At 38.0% G+C, this 14,560-nt stretch overlaps 1 protein-coding gene across 3 annotated transcripts in view; it reads right to left on the bottom strand.

Moving 5' to 3' along the window:
- The window catches only part of Gabra3 (gamma-aminobutyric acid type A receptor subunit alpha3), a 305,868-nt gene that overhangs the window by 204,507 nt on the left and 86,801 nt on the right, over positions 1 to 14,560 (bottom strand). For all 3 annotated transcript variants that reach the window (XM_055608773.1, XM_055608771.1, XM_055608772.1), the window contains one exon: positions 7,883 to 8,048. In XM_055608773.1, coding sequence (XP_055464748.1) covers positions 7,883 to 8,022 — 140 coding nt within the window. In that variant the 5' untranslated portion in view covers positions 8,023 to 8,048. The remainder of the gene's footprint in view (positions 1 to 7,882; positions 8,049 to 14,560) is intronic.

The raw sequence follows: 14,560 nt of genomic DNA, 5'->3' as shown, positions 1-14,560 counted from the left end.
AGGAAGACAATTCAGCCAGTCCTTATGAGACCTGATAGACTAGGGCCATATGAAAGGGGAGGAGGTCCTCCCCTATGAGTGGACTAAGGAAGGGGCATGGGAGGAGAAGAGAGGGAGAAAGGGTGAGATTGGGAGGAGATTAGGGTGGGGCTACAGCTGGGATACAAAGTGAATAAATTGTAAAATATTAAAAATCATATTTAAAAAGATTATAAAAAATACATAATGCATTTTTAAAAACTGGATCCTACAAGTGAAATTGTAAAAACTTCAAAATGTGAAGATGTGAGCTTCATGCATTTAGATGAGTGTTTTGTAGAACACCTATCTAGTCAAGGGAAATCAGACTCAAGGAATTAATAAGACAGAATTGGTTAAATTTTTTAATGTTGAGATCATGAATATACTAAAATTCCAACAACACAAGCCTAGTTCTCTATTCTTCAACCAGAGATTACTATAAAATGTTGAAAAAAGATAGAAAGGAGCAGAATACATTAAAATAATCAACCTTCAGTCGCCTGCTCTTTGATCCCTCCCCCTTGGAGGTACAGCCTCTCCAGGCCACAAAGGATGATAATGCAGCTAGTCCTGATGAGACTTGATAATCTAGGGTCAGATAGAAGGGGAGGAGGACCTCCACTATCAGTGGACTAGGGAAACGGCATAGGGGGAAAGGAGGGAGGTTGGGTAGGACTGGGAAGAGAAAGCCACAGTCAGAATACAAGTTGAATAAATTGTAATAAAACAATCAACTTACAAAAATACTAAGGAACAATTCTATTTCCAAGAATAGTGGAAAATAGTCAAATGAAGACAACAACAACAAAATAAGAAGGGTAAAACCAAGGGATAAAATAGCTATAACACAAAAAATCAGAAAGAAATATTATTTGTTTTCTTTCATATGGGGAATTTAGATTTTAAAATTAAATGAAAGCAAAAGAGATTGCATTCGTGAAGAAGAAAAGAACTGATAAGAAGGAATATAAAGAGACAGGAGAACGCAATGGGGGTGAGTATAAACAAAATATATTACATACATGTATGAAAATGTCATAAATAATTATTTTAAATATATGCTAATAAAAATGTAAAGTTTTTTTTTGCCAGGAGACACAGAAGAAGACAGATGTGTTCATGTATGCTGGGAGGATAGCTGGCCACATGGCTAAGAAAGAAGATGACACTGAGCTCGAGGCTATAGGACAGATTGATGGAGCAGAAGCTGCCCTGGGAGTCATGAGATTGGAAACTGATTGATTTTTTATGTGGGTTTTAAAGGTACTAGGATTGGAATCGGAATCTGCCCAGCATAGTGACCACAAACTTAAAAAATATGTAAAGTAAAAACAACAAAACAAAACCCCAAATGAAGGTTAATTAAATAACTGTTTTAAATAAAAACAGTACTATGATAATTCTAAAGTATCTCAACCCAAGGTAGTCATTTCTAGCAGTGATAGTACAAATATTTGATAAGAATTTGGTATGTATCAGGGAACATCAAGAAAACGGGACAATAAGATTGTAAGATCTAGAATATAATGAAGTCTGTTGTGAAACAGTCTATCATAGAAATGGCTACATAAACACAACCAAAATAGCAATATCAATGGACATGATAACACAGGAGAGGAGAATTTCAAATTCTTGGACAAAAAACCACAGGCCACTGAAGGCTGCTAAGAAAGGGAGGATTAACTTCTCCCAGAGATGAGCCCTCTAATTGTTTGTCAACACAAAGTAAAAGCATAAACAAATAAACCATAAACATGAACTAGACAGGTTATATTTACATACACTTGCATACATACACACGTAATAATAATTGTGGAAGACAAGGCTAACAATTTGGGAAGAGGGACGTAGATGGAGTTGGAATGAAGAGACTTGGGAGAGGTGAGAAGGGAGAAAGTGATGTAATAATATTTAATAAATATTAAAATAAAATAAACATGTTTTATATCACTAAGAACAGATTAGTAGACCTAAAAAAAGAAAGTAAAAAATGTAGAATAACGCTGAATTTGGGCAGGAGGGCTAAGAAATAAGGTTAAAAAAATGGAAAATATCATCCTGAGTGAGGTATCTCATAAGCAAAAAGACTCACACGGTATACACTCACTCATAAGTAGATATTAGACTTGTAATATACGATAAACATATGAAAATCTTTACACCTAAAGAAGCTAAAATTGGAAGATCCCTGGGTAAGATGATCAACTCTCATTCAGAAAGACAAAGAGGATGAACATTGGGAGAGGGAGAAAAGAGGAAACAGGACAGGAGCCTACCACAGAGGGCCTCTGAAAGGCTCTACCATGCAGGATATCAAAGCAGAGGCTGAGACTCATAGCCAAACTTTTGGCAGAGTGCAGGGAATCTTATGAAAGAATTGAAAGATAGTAAGACCTGGAGAAGACAGGAGCTCCACAAGGAAAGCAGCAGGTCCAAAAAGTCTGGGCACAGGGGTCTTTTTTGAGACTGATACCCCAGCCAAGGACCACTCATGGAGATGGCCTGGAACCCCTGCACAGAGGAAGCCCATGGCAGTTCTGTATCCAAGTGGGTTCCACAGTAGTGGGGACAGGGACTGTCTCTGACAGGAACTGATTGCCCTGCTGTTTGACCTCCTCCTGAGGGAGGAACAGCCTTACCAGGCCACAGAAGAAGACAATGCAGCCAGTCCTGATGAGACCTGATAGACTAGGGCCAGAGAGAAGGGGAGGAGGGCCTCCCTTATCAGTGTACTAGGGGAGGGACACAGGTGGGAAAGAGGGAGGGAGGGTGGGATTGGGAGGGGAGAAGGGAGGGAGCTACAGAGGGATACAACGTGAAAAAAAAACTGTAATTAATGAAAAAAATGAATTTGGACATTATAGCATCATGTTTAAGAGTCTTGATTTAAGTCTCAAGACAAGAAGATGGCAATAAACTTTTCAAATACATGATTTAACTTGCATTATAGAACAAAATAGCTACAGAATAGAGATGAATAGGAGCAAAATTTTAGGCAGTAAGTTAACCAGAAGCTCGTGCTAGAGTCTAGTTGAAAACAACATTGAAGAAAACTGGGCTAGTAAAGGAAAATAAAATAATTCAAAAAAAAAAAACATGGAGGATAAAATGGTAGATTTTGGTAAGATTTTGGGCAATTTGGAGAGGGAAGGTAGAAAATTGTTAAAGATTACTATAATTTTCTGGCTTAAACATGTACATGGCAAAATTTTGGACTCAAACATGAAAAAGAAAAAGAGGATGTTTTGTTGTTTGCTCTTAGGGAAAAGGTGAGAGATGGAGAGGATACTTTAGGATGCTTAGTTTGAGGAGTTCGTAGAATACCTAAGTAAACTTGTCAAATAAAAAATTGGGTATATTCTCCAAAATAGACCATATAGTTGGTCACAAAACAAGCTTCAACAGAAACAAAAAGACTGAAATAATCCCTTGTATTCTATCTGACCACCATGGACTAAAGCTGGACATCAACAACGGAAATAACAAAAAGCCGACACGCACATGGAAACTGAACAACTTGATACTCAATGACAGCTGGGCTAAGGATGAAATAAAGAAAGAAATTAAAGACTTCCTATAATTCAATGAAAATGAAGGCCCAACATACCCAAATTTATGGGACACATTGAAAGCAGTGCTCAGAGGAAAATTTATAGCACTAAGTGGGTTCAAGAAGAAATTTGTAACATAACATAAAATCACCTTAATGGCCCAACTGAAAACCCAAGAAAAAAAAAGAAGCAGATACACCCAAGAGGAGCAGATGGCTGGAAATAATCAAACACAGGGTTAAAAGCAGTCAATTAGAAACAAATAAAACTATTCAAAGAATCAATGAAACAAAAAGCTGGTTCTTTGAGAAAATCAACAAGATAGACAAACCCTTAGCCAAACTAACTAAAAAGCAGAGAGAATCTATCCAAATCAGCAAAATAAGAAATGAAAAGGATGACATAACTACAGACAGTGAGGAAATCCAAACAATCATTAGGTCATACTACAAAAGCCTATATGCCACAAAATTTGAAAACCTAAATGAAATGGACAATTTTCTTGATAGATTCCATCTTACAATATTAAGTCAAGATCAGGAAGAAAGACTGAATAGCCTTATTTCCCTCAAGGAAATTGAAGCAGTCATTAACAGTCTCCCTTCCAAGAAAAAGCCCTGGGCCAGAGGGTTTCAGCACAAAACTCTACCAGACCTTCAAAGAAGTGCTAACACCAATTCTCCTCAAAGTATTCCACAAAATAGAAACAGAAGGAACATTAACAAACTCATTCTACGAAGCAACAGTCACCCTGATACCTAAACCACACAAAGACCCAACAAAAAAAGAGAACTTCAGACCTATCTCTCTTATGAACATTGATGCAAAAATACTCAATAAAATACTTGCAAATCGAATCCAAGAACACATCAAAGATATCATCCACCATGACCAAGTAGATTTCATCCTAGGCATGCAAAGGTGGTTCAACATATGGAAATCCATCAGTGTAATCCACCGCATAAACAAACTGAAGGAGAAAAACCACATGATCATCTTAGATGGTGAAAAAGCATTTGACAAAGTCCAACACCCATTCAAGTTTAAAGTCTTGGAGAGATCAGGGATACAAGGCACATATTTAAACATAGTAAAGGCGATATACAGCAAGCCTATAGACAACATCAAACTCAATGGAGAGAAACTTAAATCAATCCCACTGAAATCAGGGACAAGACAAGGCTGCCCTCTCTCTCCATATCTCTTCAACATAGTACTTGAAGTTCTAGCCAGAGCAATAAGACAACTGAAGGAGATCAAGGGGATACAAATATGAAAGGAAGAGGTCAAAGTGTCACTATTTGCAGATGATATGATAGTATATATGAGCAACACCAAAAATTGAACCAGAGAACTTCAGCTGATAAATACCTTCAGCAAAGTAACAGGATACAAAATCAACTCAAAAAAAAAAAAATCAAAAGCCATCCTGTATACCAATGACAAAATGGCCGAGAAAGAAATTAGGGAAACAACATCCTACATAATTTCCACTAATAACATAAAGTACCTTGGGGTGACACTAACCAAGCAAGTGAAAGACCTGTTTGAGAAAAACTTCAAGTCTCTGAAGAAAGAAATTGAAGAAGATATCAGAAGATGGAAAGATCTCCCGTGCTCATGGATTGGTAGGATTAACATTGTGAAAATGGCCATCCTGCCAAAAGCAATCTACAGATTCAACGCAATTCCTATCAAAATACCAATTCAGTTCTTCACAGACCTTAACAAAAAGATTCTCAGCTTCATATGGAGAAACAAAAAACCCAGAATCTCCAAAACGATCCTGTACAACAATAGATCATCTGGAGGCATCTCCATCCCTGATCTCAAGTTGTACTACATAGCAATAGTAATAAAAACTGCATGGTATTGGCACAGAAAAATAAAGGATGATCAATGGAACCGAATAGAAGACCCAGAAATAAACCCACACAACTATGAATACTCGATTTTTAACAAAGACACCAAAACCATTCAATGGAAAAAAAGACAGCATCTTCAACAAATGGTGCTGGTCCAACTGGATGTCAACAGGCAGAAAAATGAAAATAGATCCATATTTATCACCCTGCACAAAACTAAAGTCCAAGTGGATCAAAGACCTCAACATAAAACCAGATACTCTAAATCTGTTAGAAGAAAAAGTAGGTAACAGCCTAGATCTCATTAGCACAGGAGACAATTTCCTGAACAGAACACCAACAGCACAGGTTCTAAGAGCAACAATCAATAAATGGGACCTCATGAAACTGAAAAGATTCTGTAAAGCAAAGGACAATGTCATCAAAACAAAATGACTGCCTACAGATTGGGAAAGAATATTCACCAAACTTTTATCTGACAGAGGGCTAATATCCAGTATATATAAAGAACTAAAGAAGCTGAAAAGCAACAAACCAAGTAATCCAATTAAAAACTTGGGAACAGAGCTAAACAGAGAACTCTCTGTAGAGGAATATCGAATGGCAGAGAAACACTTAAAGAAATGCTCAACCTCATTAGCCATTAGGAAAATGCAAATCAAAACGACCCTGAGATTTCACCTTACACCCATCAGAATGACCAAGATGAAAAACTCAAGTGACAACACATGCTGGAGAGGTAGTGGAGAAAGGGGAACCCTCTTCCATTGCTGGTGGGAATGTAAACTGGTACAACCACTTTGGAAGTCAATCTGGCGCTTTCTCAGACAATTAGGAATAGTGCTTCCTCAAGACCCAGCTATACCACTGCTAGGTATATACCCAAAATTTGCTCAAGTACAAAACAAGGAAATTTGCTCAACCATGTTTATAGCAGCTTTATTTGTAATAGCCAGCACATGGGAACAACGCAGATGTCCATCAATGGAGAAATGGATACAGAAATTGTGGTATTTTTACACAATGGAATACAACTCAGCAATCAAAAAGGAGGAAATCATGAAATTTGCAGGCAAATGATAGGATCTAGAAAAGATCATTCTGAGAGAAGTATCCCAGAAGTAGAAAGACAAACACGGTATATACTCGCTTATATAGACCTATAAGATATGATAAATATAATGAAATCTATACACCTAAAAAAGATAATCAAGAGAGCAGACAAGGGGTAAGATGATCAATCCTCATTTAGAAAGACAGATGGGATGTGCAATGACCATATGACAGGAGTCTACTGAGCACATTTGAAAGACTCTAACTAGCAGTGTTTTCAAAGCAGACACTAAGACTCATAACCAAACCTTCAGCAGAGTACAGGGAATCATATGAAAGAAGGGGAGTTAGTATGATGGGGAAAGAATAGGAGCTCCACAAGGACCAAATATATCTGGGCACAGGGTCTTTTCTGAGACTGACACTCAGCCAAGGACCATGTATGGACATAACCTAGAACCTCTGCTCAGATGTAGCCTGTGGTAGCTCAGTAACCAATTGGTTTCCCATAGTAAGGGGAACAAGGACTATTTCTAAGAGGAACTCAATGGCTGGCTCTTTGACCTCCCCACCCCCCAATGGAGGAGCAGTCCTTTTAGGCCACAGACGAGCACTTTGCAGCCAGTCCTGAAGATACCTGATAAAACGGTCAAATGAAAGGGGAGGAGGTCCTCCCCTATCAGTGGACTTGGTAATTGGCAGGGAGGAGATGAGGGAGGGAGGGTGGAATGTGGGAGTGGGATACAGCTAGGATACAGAGTTAACAAAATGTAACTAATAAGAAAATTAAAAAATAAATAAATAAATAAAAGTTGGGTATAGGTATGAGTAAAGAAGAAATGGAAAGTAAAATGTAACACTTGACATTTATGTTACATAGTAACTTTACTATGCTCTTTTTACCTTTCACCTCTCTGTATCTTGCTGCCCTTACCCCTTTAGTTTCCTCTTGAGGGCATTCTTTTTACAAGACATTTAACCAGAGATTTTTAGGTGATGCTCTACTGTAGAGAACCTAACCCCATGGAAGTGTGTTAAAAATAAGTCAGTAAAACAATTATTTATACTATGTGCATGTTTATATATGCATGCTTTGTTTTATGACAGAACAAAGTTAAGGAAGGAAAAAAACCACCAAATACTGCTACTTTTACTGAAGAAATTAAATAATATAAGAATATAATTGTTTATTTGACCAACAGATTGAACATTAACCATCTTAGTTACAGAAGCTGTCTTCTAATCGTCTGGTCAGAATTCTGACATCAAGGTGGATAAGAATGGGTGACAGAAATACACAGATCATAAGCATTTTGTTCCTTCAAGAAATATGGGTATAAAGGTAGGCATTCAAAGCATTCATATTTTCTTCCAAGGATTAAGTTTTCTTACCCTCCAATATCTTGCTTCACAAAGTCCCCGGGTTCTTGTCGTCTTGATTCCCCTTGGCCAGTGGTTCCATGGAGAATACTAATCAGGAAAAGAAGTCCAACTCTGGTCACATAGAAGAGCCACATTTGTGTGATTATCATCTTCTTAGAAAGAAACTTGGAGAGACCTGTGATACCCATAGTACAGGGGAAGGAGACCGACAAATGGGTAGAAAACAAAGGGATAGAAAAAAGGTTTAGAAATGCTTAAAATTGTTGTTTCTCTAGTATCCAGCCAGTTATTTAACACTCTTAACCTGAACAAGGTAAAGAAATATTTGTTCCTAATATATGCTTCTTCTGAACATAATCCTACCAAGAAGAGCAAAAGGTAGAACAAAGCTCCTTATGTCAGTAATCAGGAAAATGAATTTACAGCTGCATCCCTCTCCTTGACTCTTTGTATGACTGGGTGAGTTGTGGAACTTCCTTAAGCCTCAGTTACCTCTTGTACCTCCCATGATGTTAGATAGATGGTTCAGGACTTAAGGTACTCTTCGAGAGGACCCCTGTTTAATACCTAGAACCCATAGGGTGGGTCACAATTGTCTATGAAATTCCGTTCCAGGGAATCTGACATCCTCTTCTGGTTTCTGTGGGCACCTGGGATATACACATTACACAGACATACATGTAGGCAAAACACCCATAAAATAAAATGAAAATAAAAATATTTTTTAATGATAGTCTCTCATATCTCAATTCTATTTCCCTAAAAGACTTGTTTGATCTTTCACATCACAGAGGACTTTGGTTTAGTTAACTATATAACTGCAAAAATTCTAAAACAGTAAGACCAGAAGTCTCTTTACAGCATTGTAAAGATTGTTTCTCATCTTCCTGGAGTTAAACAATTTACCAACATATTGAAAAACTTGAGCAGACAAATGAGTTCACCAGATAGAAAAAAAAATGCTGAGTGATACAATATAATGTATCTTGAATAAGAATGCATTTCCCCATAAAGACCTAGTCAAGGACAGTTCAACTTCTTTATGAAGGAGTCACAACATAAGAGAAATCTAAGCCTAGCTGCATAGCATAGACATACTAAAGTTATGAAATTATAATAATGATAAAAATTAGTAATTTGGAGTTTGTTGGAGGATCCAAGAGGGTGGTGCGGGGAGGACACTCTTTCTGACCAGCAGCACAGTAGGATCTGCACATTGACCAGCAGTCAGAACTCTGGGTCCTAAAATACCAGTGATTGTGTTTCCCAGGTGAGAGGAAAACCAATGGTGTGGGATTCAATCAGCTTCAGATCACCCAGCTAAACCACAGAAGAGTTCCCTGGTCTCACCAGATACTCAGGCACCAGCTCAGAGCCACATGATGCCAGAGTGCTCTGATCACTGTCCCAGAGTGCCCCACCACACCAGAGACTGGGATTTACAGGATAGAGAAAACCCCACAGTGCAGGAAGTGATTGGGACCGATCTTAGGTCACCCAGACAATCTCTGGAAAAAGATCTGGGTCCGGCGGTCACCCAGGCGCCAGCCCAAAGTTGGAATGCTTAGCCACCAGCATGGAGTCCTGCCTGTGCACCAGACTCATCATCCCAGACAGAACTGATATCCCCAGGGCACCAGAGTCTGAGTTTTATTGTCAGGTAGAAGGCACAATGAGAGGAAGAGCAGGTCTGACCTTGGAGCACTCAGCCGACACTATCTACCCCTCCCCCCAAAAATAAGTTCGCAGGAAAAGTCCCTTGGTTGCTGAAAGAGCCCAGGTACCCAGGCACCAAGTCACCCAGTGACCAAAAATACGGAGCCATGTGCCTGTGCTTGTTTGCTCTACTTGCCATCCCAGACAGACCTGCAAACCCCCAAACACCACAGACTGGGGAAAACATTGGTTTCAACCCTCAGGACATCCAGTTTCAGAAAAGTTTCTCGGTTCCCACAGGCTCTAAGCTCTGGCCTTCTACTGCACACAAGAGTGCTATGGCTCACCTGCCACAGACTATGGTTAGGGTACTGGGGCACACCACTCCAACCTCAGACCTACAAAAGCCTGAGAGCCATCGGAGCAACCCTCAGATACTGCACCAAGGTGCAACCAGTTATCTCTAGCTAAACTGATGAAACCACGGGACTCCGTCGTTATTCACAAGGGTTGCACCCAACAAGTACAACTTAACAGCAGCAGCTACAGCTCACTGAATTCAGAGCAAGAAACCAAGCAGCAGGACAGCCGTCTCTAGGACTTCTGTTTATGAGTGGAGAGCCTTGCTGAACACCACAGAAACCACACAGGTCCATATGCCTGAGGTGAACTGTAACAATTCCTGAGAAGCACCACCATTCAGTTGACCATACTCAAAAAATTAAGATCTCCTTCAGAATCCTACAACGAGGATTCTCCCACCCCAGGACACTAGCAGGCACCAGAAATTAACAGACAACACCTGAGATGTACAGATGGGTAGAGGCCAGCATAAAAGCACAACCGACAACAGGCAAAGCAGTATGGCATCCCCAGAACCCAGGTAACCAGAGGCAAGTATCCCGGGACACCCTAACATAAGCAAAATTCAAGAAAATGACCTTACATCTATGCTTATGAAGAGGTTAATGGATGAAACAAATAAAATGCATAAAGAATTAGAAGAAGATAAAATTAAACAGATTATGGCCATCCTTAAAGAAATACAGGAAGATGTAGCCAAACAGTTTATGGCTTTCAGGGAGGAAATGATTAAATCAATGAAAGAATTAAAAGAAACAGAGGAATGTTCAAACAAACAGGTGAAAGAATTGAAGGAAAATATAGTCAGACAGGTGAAGGAAATCAACAAAACAGTTCAAGATCTGAAGATAGAATTAGAAAAATTAAAGATAACATAAATGGAGGAAAAAAATGGAGAACTTAGGAAAGAAAACAGGGACTACAGAAGTAAGCATAACAAACAGACTACAGGAGATAGAAGAAAAAATCTCAGACATGGAAGATACAATGGAAGAAATAGATGCATCCGTCAAAGAAAATGTTAACTCTAAAAAATTCCTGACAAAAACTATCCAAGAAACCAAAGATAACACGAAAAGACAAAACCTAAGAAGAATAGAAATAGAGGAAAAATAAGATTCCCAACTCCAAGACCCAGAAAATATTTTCAACAAAATCATCGAAGAAAATTTCCCCAACTTAAAGTTGAGGCCTATAAGCATACAAGAGGCATACAGAACACATAATGAATTAGACCAGAAAAGAAAATCCTTCTGCCACATAATAATCAAAATAGTAAGTATACAGAACAAAGAAAAAAATGCTAAAAGCAGCTACGGTAAAAGACCAAGTAACATATAATAGCAAAACCATCAGAACCACACCTCACTCCTCAACATAAACTATGAAAAAAAGAAGGGCCTGGACAAAAACAAATTTCAACAATACCTACACACAAATCCAGCATTATAGAAGATACTAGAAGGAAAAATACAACCCAAGAAAAATAACTACTTTCAAGAAATCACAGGAAATAAGTAACGTCACTACAGCAAAACAAAAGGTAGCCAAACACAAACACACTACCATGGCCATCATCATTATCAAAGGATCTAAAAGCCACTGATCATTAATCTCCCTCAACATCAATGGACTCATTTCTCCAATAAAAAGACACAGACTAACAGAATGGATACGTAAACAAGACCCAACAATCTGTTGCATACAAGAAACACACTTAAATCACAAAGATAGACATTACCTGAGAGTAAAGGGCTGGAAGAGGGTTTTTGAAGCAAATGGACCCAAGAAGCAAGCAGGAGTAGCCATCCTAATATCTAATAAAGTAGATTTTCAACCAAAATCAATCAAAAGAGATAGAGAAGGACACTTCATACTCATCAAAGGAAAAATCCACCAGGAAGATATCACAATCCTGAACATCTATGCCCCAAATGCAAGGGCACCCACATTTGTAAAAGAAACTTTAATAAAACTTAAACCACACGTAGACCCCCACACAATAACAGTGGGAGACTTCAACACCCCACTCTCAACAAAAGACAGGTCAACAAAACAGAAATTAAACAAAGAAATAATAACTCTGACAGAGGTCATGGATCAAATGGACCTCACAGACATCTACAGAACCTTTCACCCAAACTCAAAAGAATTTACCTTCTTCTCAGCACCTCATGGAACCTTCTCCAAAATAGACCATATAGTTGGCCACAAAGCAAGCCTCAACAGATACAAGAAGATTGAAATAATCCATTGTATCCTATCTGACCACCACGGACTAAAGCTGGACCTCCCTTGTAACTTGTCTGATCACCATGGAATAAAGCTGTACTTCAACAACAACAGAAATATCAAAAAGCCTACACACACATGAAAACTGAACAACTGACTACTCAATGACATCTGGGTCAGGGGAGAAATAAAAAAATTAAAGTCTACCTAGAATGCAATGAAAATGAAGGTACAACATACCCAAACTTAAAGGACACAAGGAAAGCAGTGATAAGAGGAAAGTTCATAGCACTAAGTGCCTTCAAGAAGAAATTAGAAACATCTCATTCAAGCAACTTAATGGCTCACCTAAAAGCCAAGAGAAAAAAGAAGCAGACACACCAAAGAAAAGTAGACAGCTGGAAATAATCAAACTCAGGGCTTAAATCAATCAATTAGAAACAAAACAAATCAAAGAATCAATGGAACCAAGAGCTGGTTCTTTGAGAAAATCAACAAGATAGACAAACCCTTAGCCAAACTAACTAAAAGGCAGAGAGAAACTATTCAAATGAGCAAAATCAGAAACAAAGAGGGGGACGTTACAATAGACACTGAGGAAATCCAAACAATCTTAAGGTCATACTACAACACCCTATATACCACAAAATTTGAAAATATAATGAAATGGACAATTTTCTTGATAGATTCCATCTACCAAAATTAAATCAAGATCAGGTAAATAGACTGAATAGTCCTATATCCCCAAGGAAATAGAAGCAGTCATCAACAGTCTCCCTTAAAAAAAAGCCCAGGGCAAATGGTTTCAGCGCAGAATTCTACCATACATTTAAGGAAGAGCTAAATCCATTTCTCTTCAAAGTTTTTCACAAAATAGAAACAAAAAAAAAAACATTAGCAAGCTCATTCTATGACACCACAGTTACCTTGATAACAAAACCACACAAAGACCCAACAAAAATAGAGAACTTCGGACCTATCTCTCTTATGGACATTGATGCAGAAATGCTCAATAAAATACTTCCAAATTAAATCTAAGAACACATAAAAGATATCATCCACTGTGACCAAGCAGGCTTCATCCCAGGCTTGAAAGGTTAGTTCAATGAATGGAAATTCATCAATGTAATCCACCATATAAAAAAACTAAAGGAAAAAACCCACATGATCATCTCCTTATATGCCGAAAAAGCATTTGACAAAGTCCAACACGCATTCATGTTTAAAGTCCTGGACAGATCATAAATAAAAGGGACTTACCTAAACACAGTAAAGGCAATATACAGAAAGCCTATAGCCAACATCAAACTAAATGGAAAGAAACTTAATTCCACTGAAATCAGGGACAAGGCAAAGCTGTCCACTCTTTCCATACCTGTTCAACATAGTACCTGAAGTCCTTGCTAGAGCAATAAGACAATTAAAGGAAATCAAGGGAATTCAAATCAGAAAGGAAGAAGTCAAAGTATTACTATTTGCAGATCATATAATATTATACATGTTTAACCCCAAAAATTCTACTAGGGAACTCCTATAGCTGATTAACACCTTCAACCATGTGGCTGGATACAAAATCAACTCAAAATAATCATTAGCCCTCCTGTATACAAAATACAAATGGGCTGAGAAAGAAATTAGAGAAACAACACCCTTCACATTAGCCACAAAGGACATAAAGCACCTTGGTGAACTCTAACCAAGTAAGTCAAAGACTTGTATGAAAAAAAAACTTTCAGTCTTTGAAAAAAGAAATAGAAGAAGATATCAGGAGATGGAAAGATCTCCCATACTCATGGCTAATATTAATATAGTAAATATTAATATAATAATAAAGTAAAATGGCCATCATAACAAAAGCAATCTACAGAATCAATGCAATTCCCATCAAATTACCAACACAATTCTTTACAGACCTTGAAAGAAAAATTTTCGATTTCATGTGGAAAAAAAAAAAAACATATAATTGCCGTGATCCTGTACAACAACTGATTGTACTACAGAGCAATAGTAATAAAAAATGCATGGTACTGGCATAGAAACAGAAAGGTATAACAATGAAGTCAATTAAAGACCCAGAAATAAACTCACACACCTACGGAAACTTAATTTTTGGTTAAGAAGCCAAACCATAGAATGGAAAAAAGACAGCATCTTCAACAAATGGTACTGGTCTAACTGGATGTCTACATGTAGAAAAATGCAAATATATCAATCTCTATCACCCTGCACAAAACTAAAGTCCAAGTGAATCAAAGACCTCAATATTAAGCCAGACACTCTAAACCAGTTGGAACAAAAAGTGGGGAAGAGCCATGAACTCATTGGCACAGGAGACAACTTCATGAAGAGAACATCAAGAGCACAGGCTCTAAAATCAATAATCAATAAATGGGACCTAATGAAACTAAAAAGCTTCTGTAAAGCAAAGGACACTGT

This window comes from Psammomys obesus, unplaced genomic scaffold (genome assembly GCF_907164565.1).
Source record: "Psammomys obesus unplaced genomic scaffold, mPsaObe1.curated_primary_1811, whole genome shotgun sequence".
NCBI lineage: Eukaryota > Metazoa > Chordata > Mammalia > Rodentia > Muridae > Psammomys > Psammomys obesus.
Note: the sequence above shows the minus strand (reverse complement) of the source record. Positions and strands in the feature narration are given on the sequence as shown.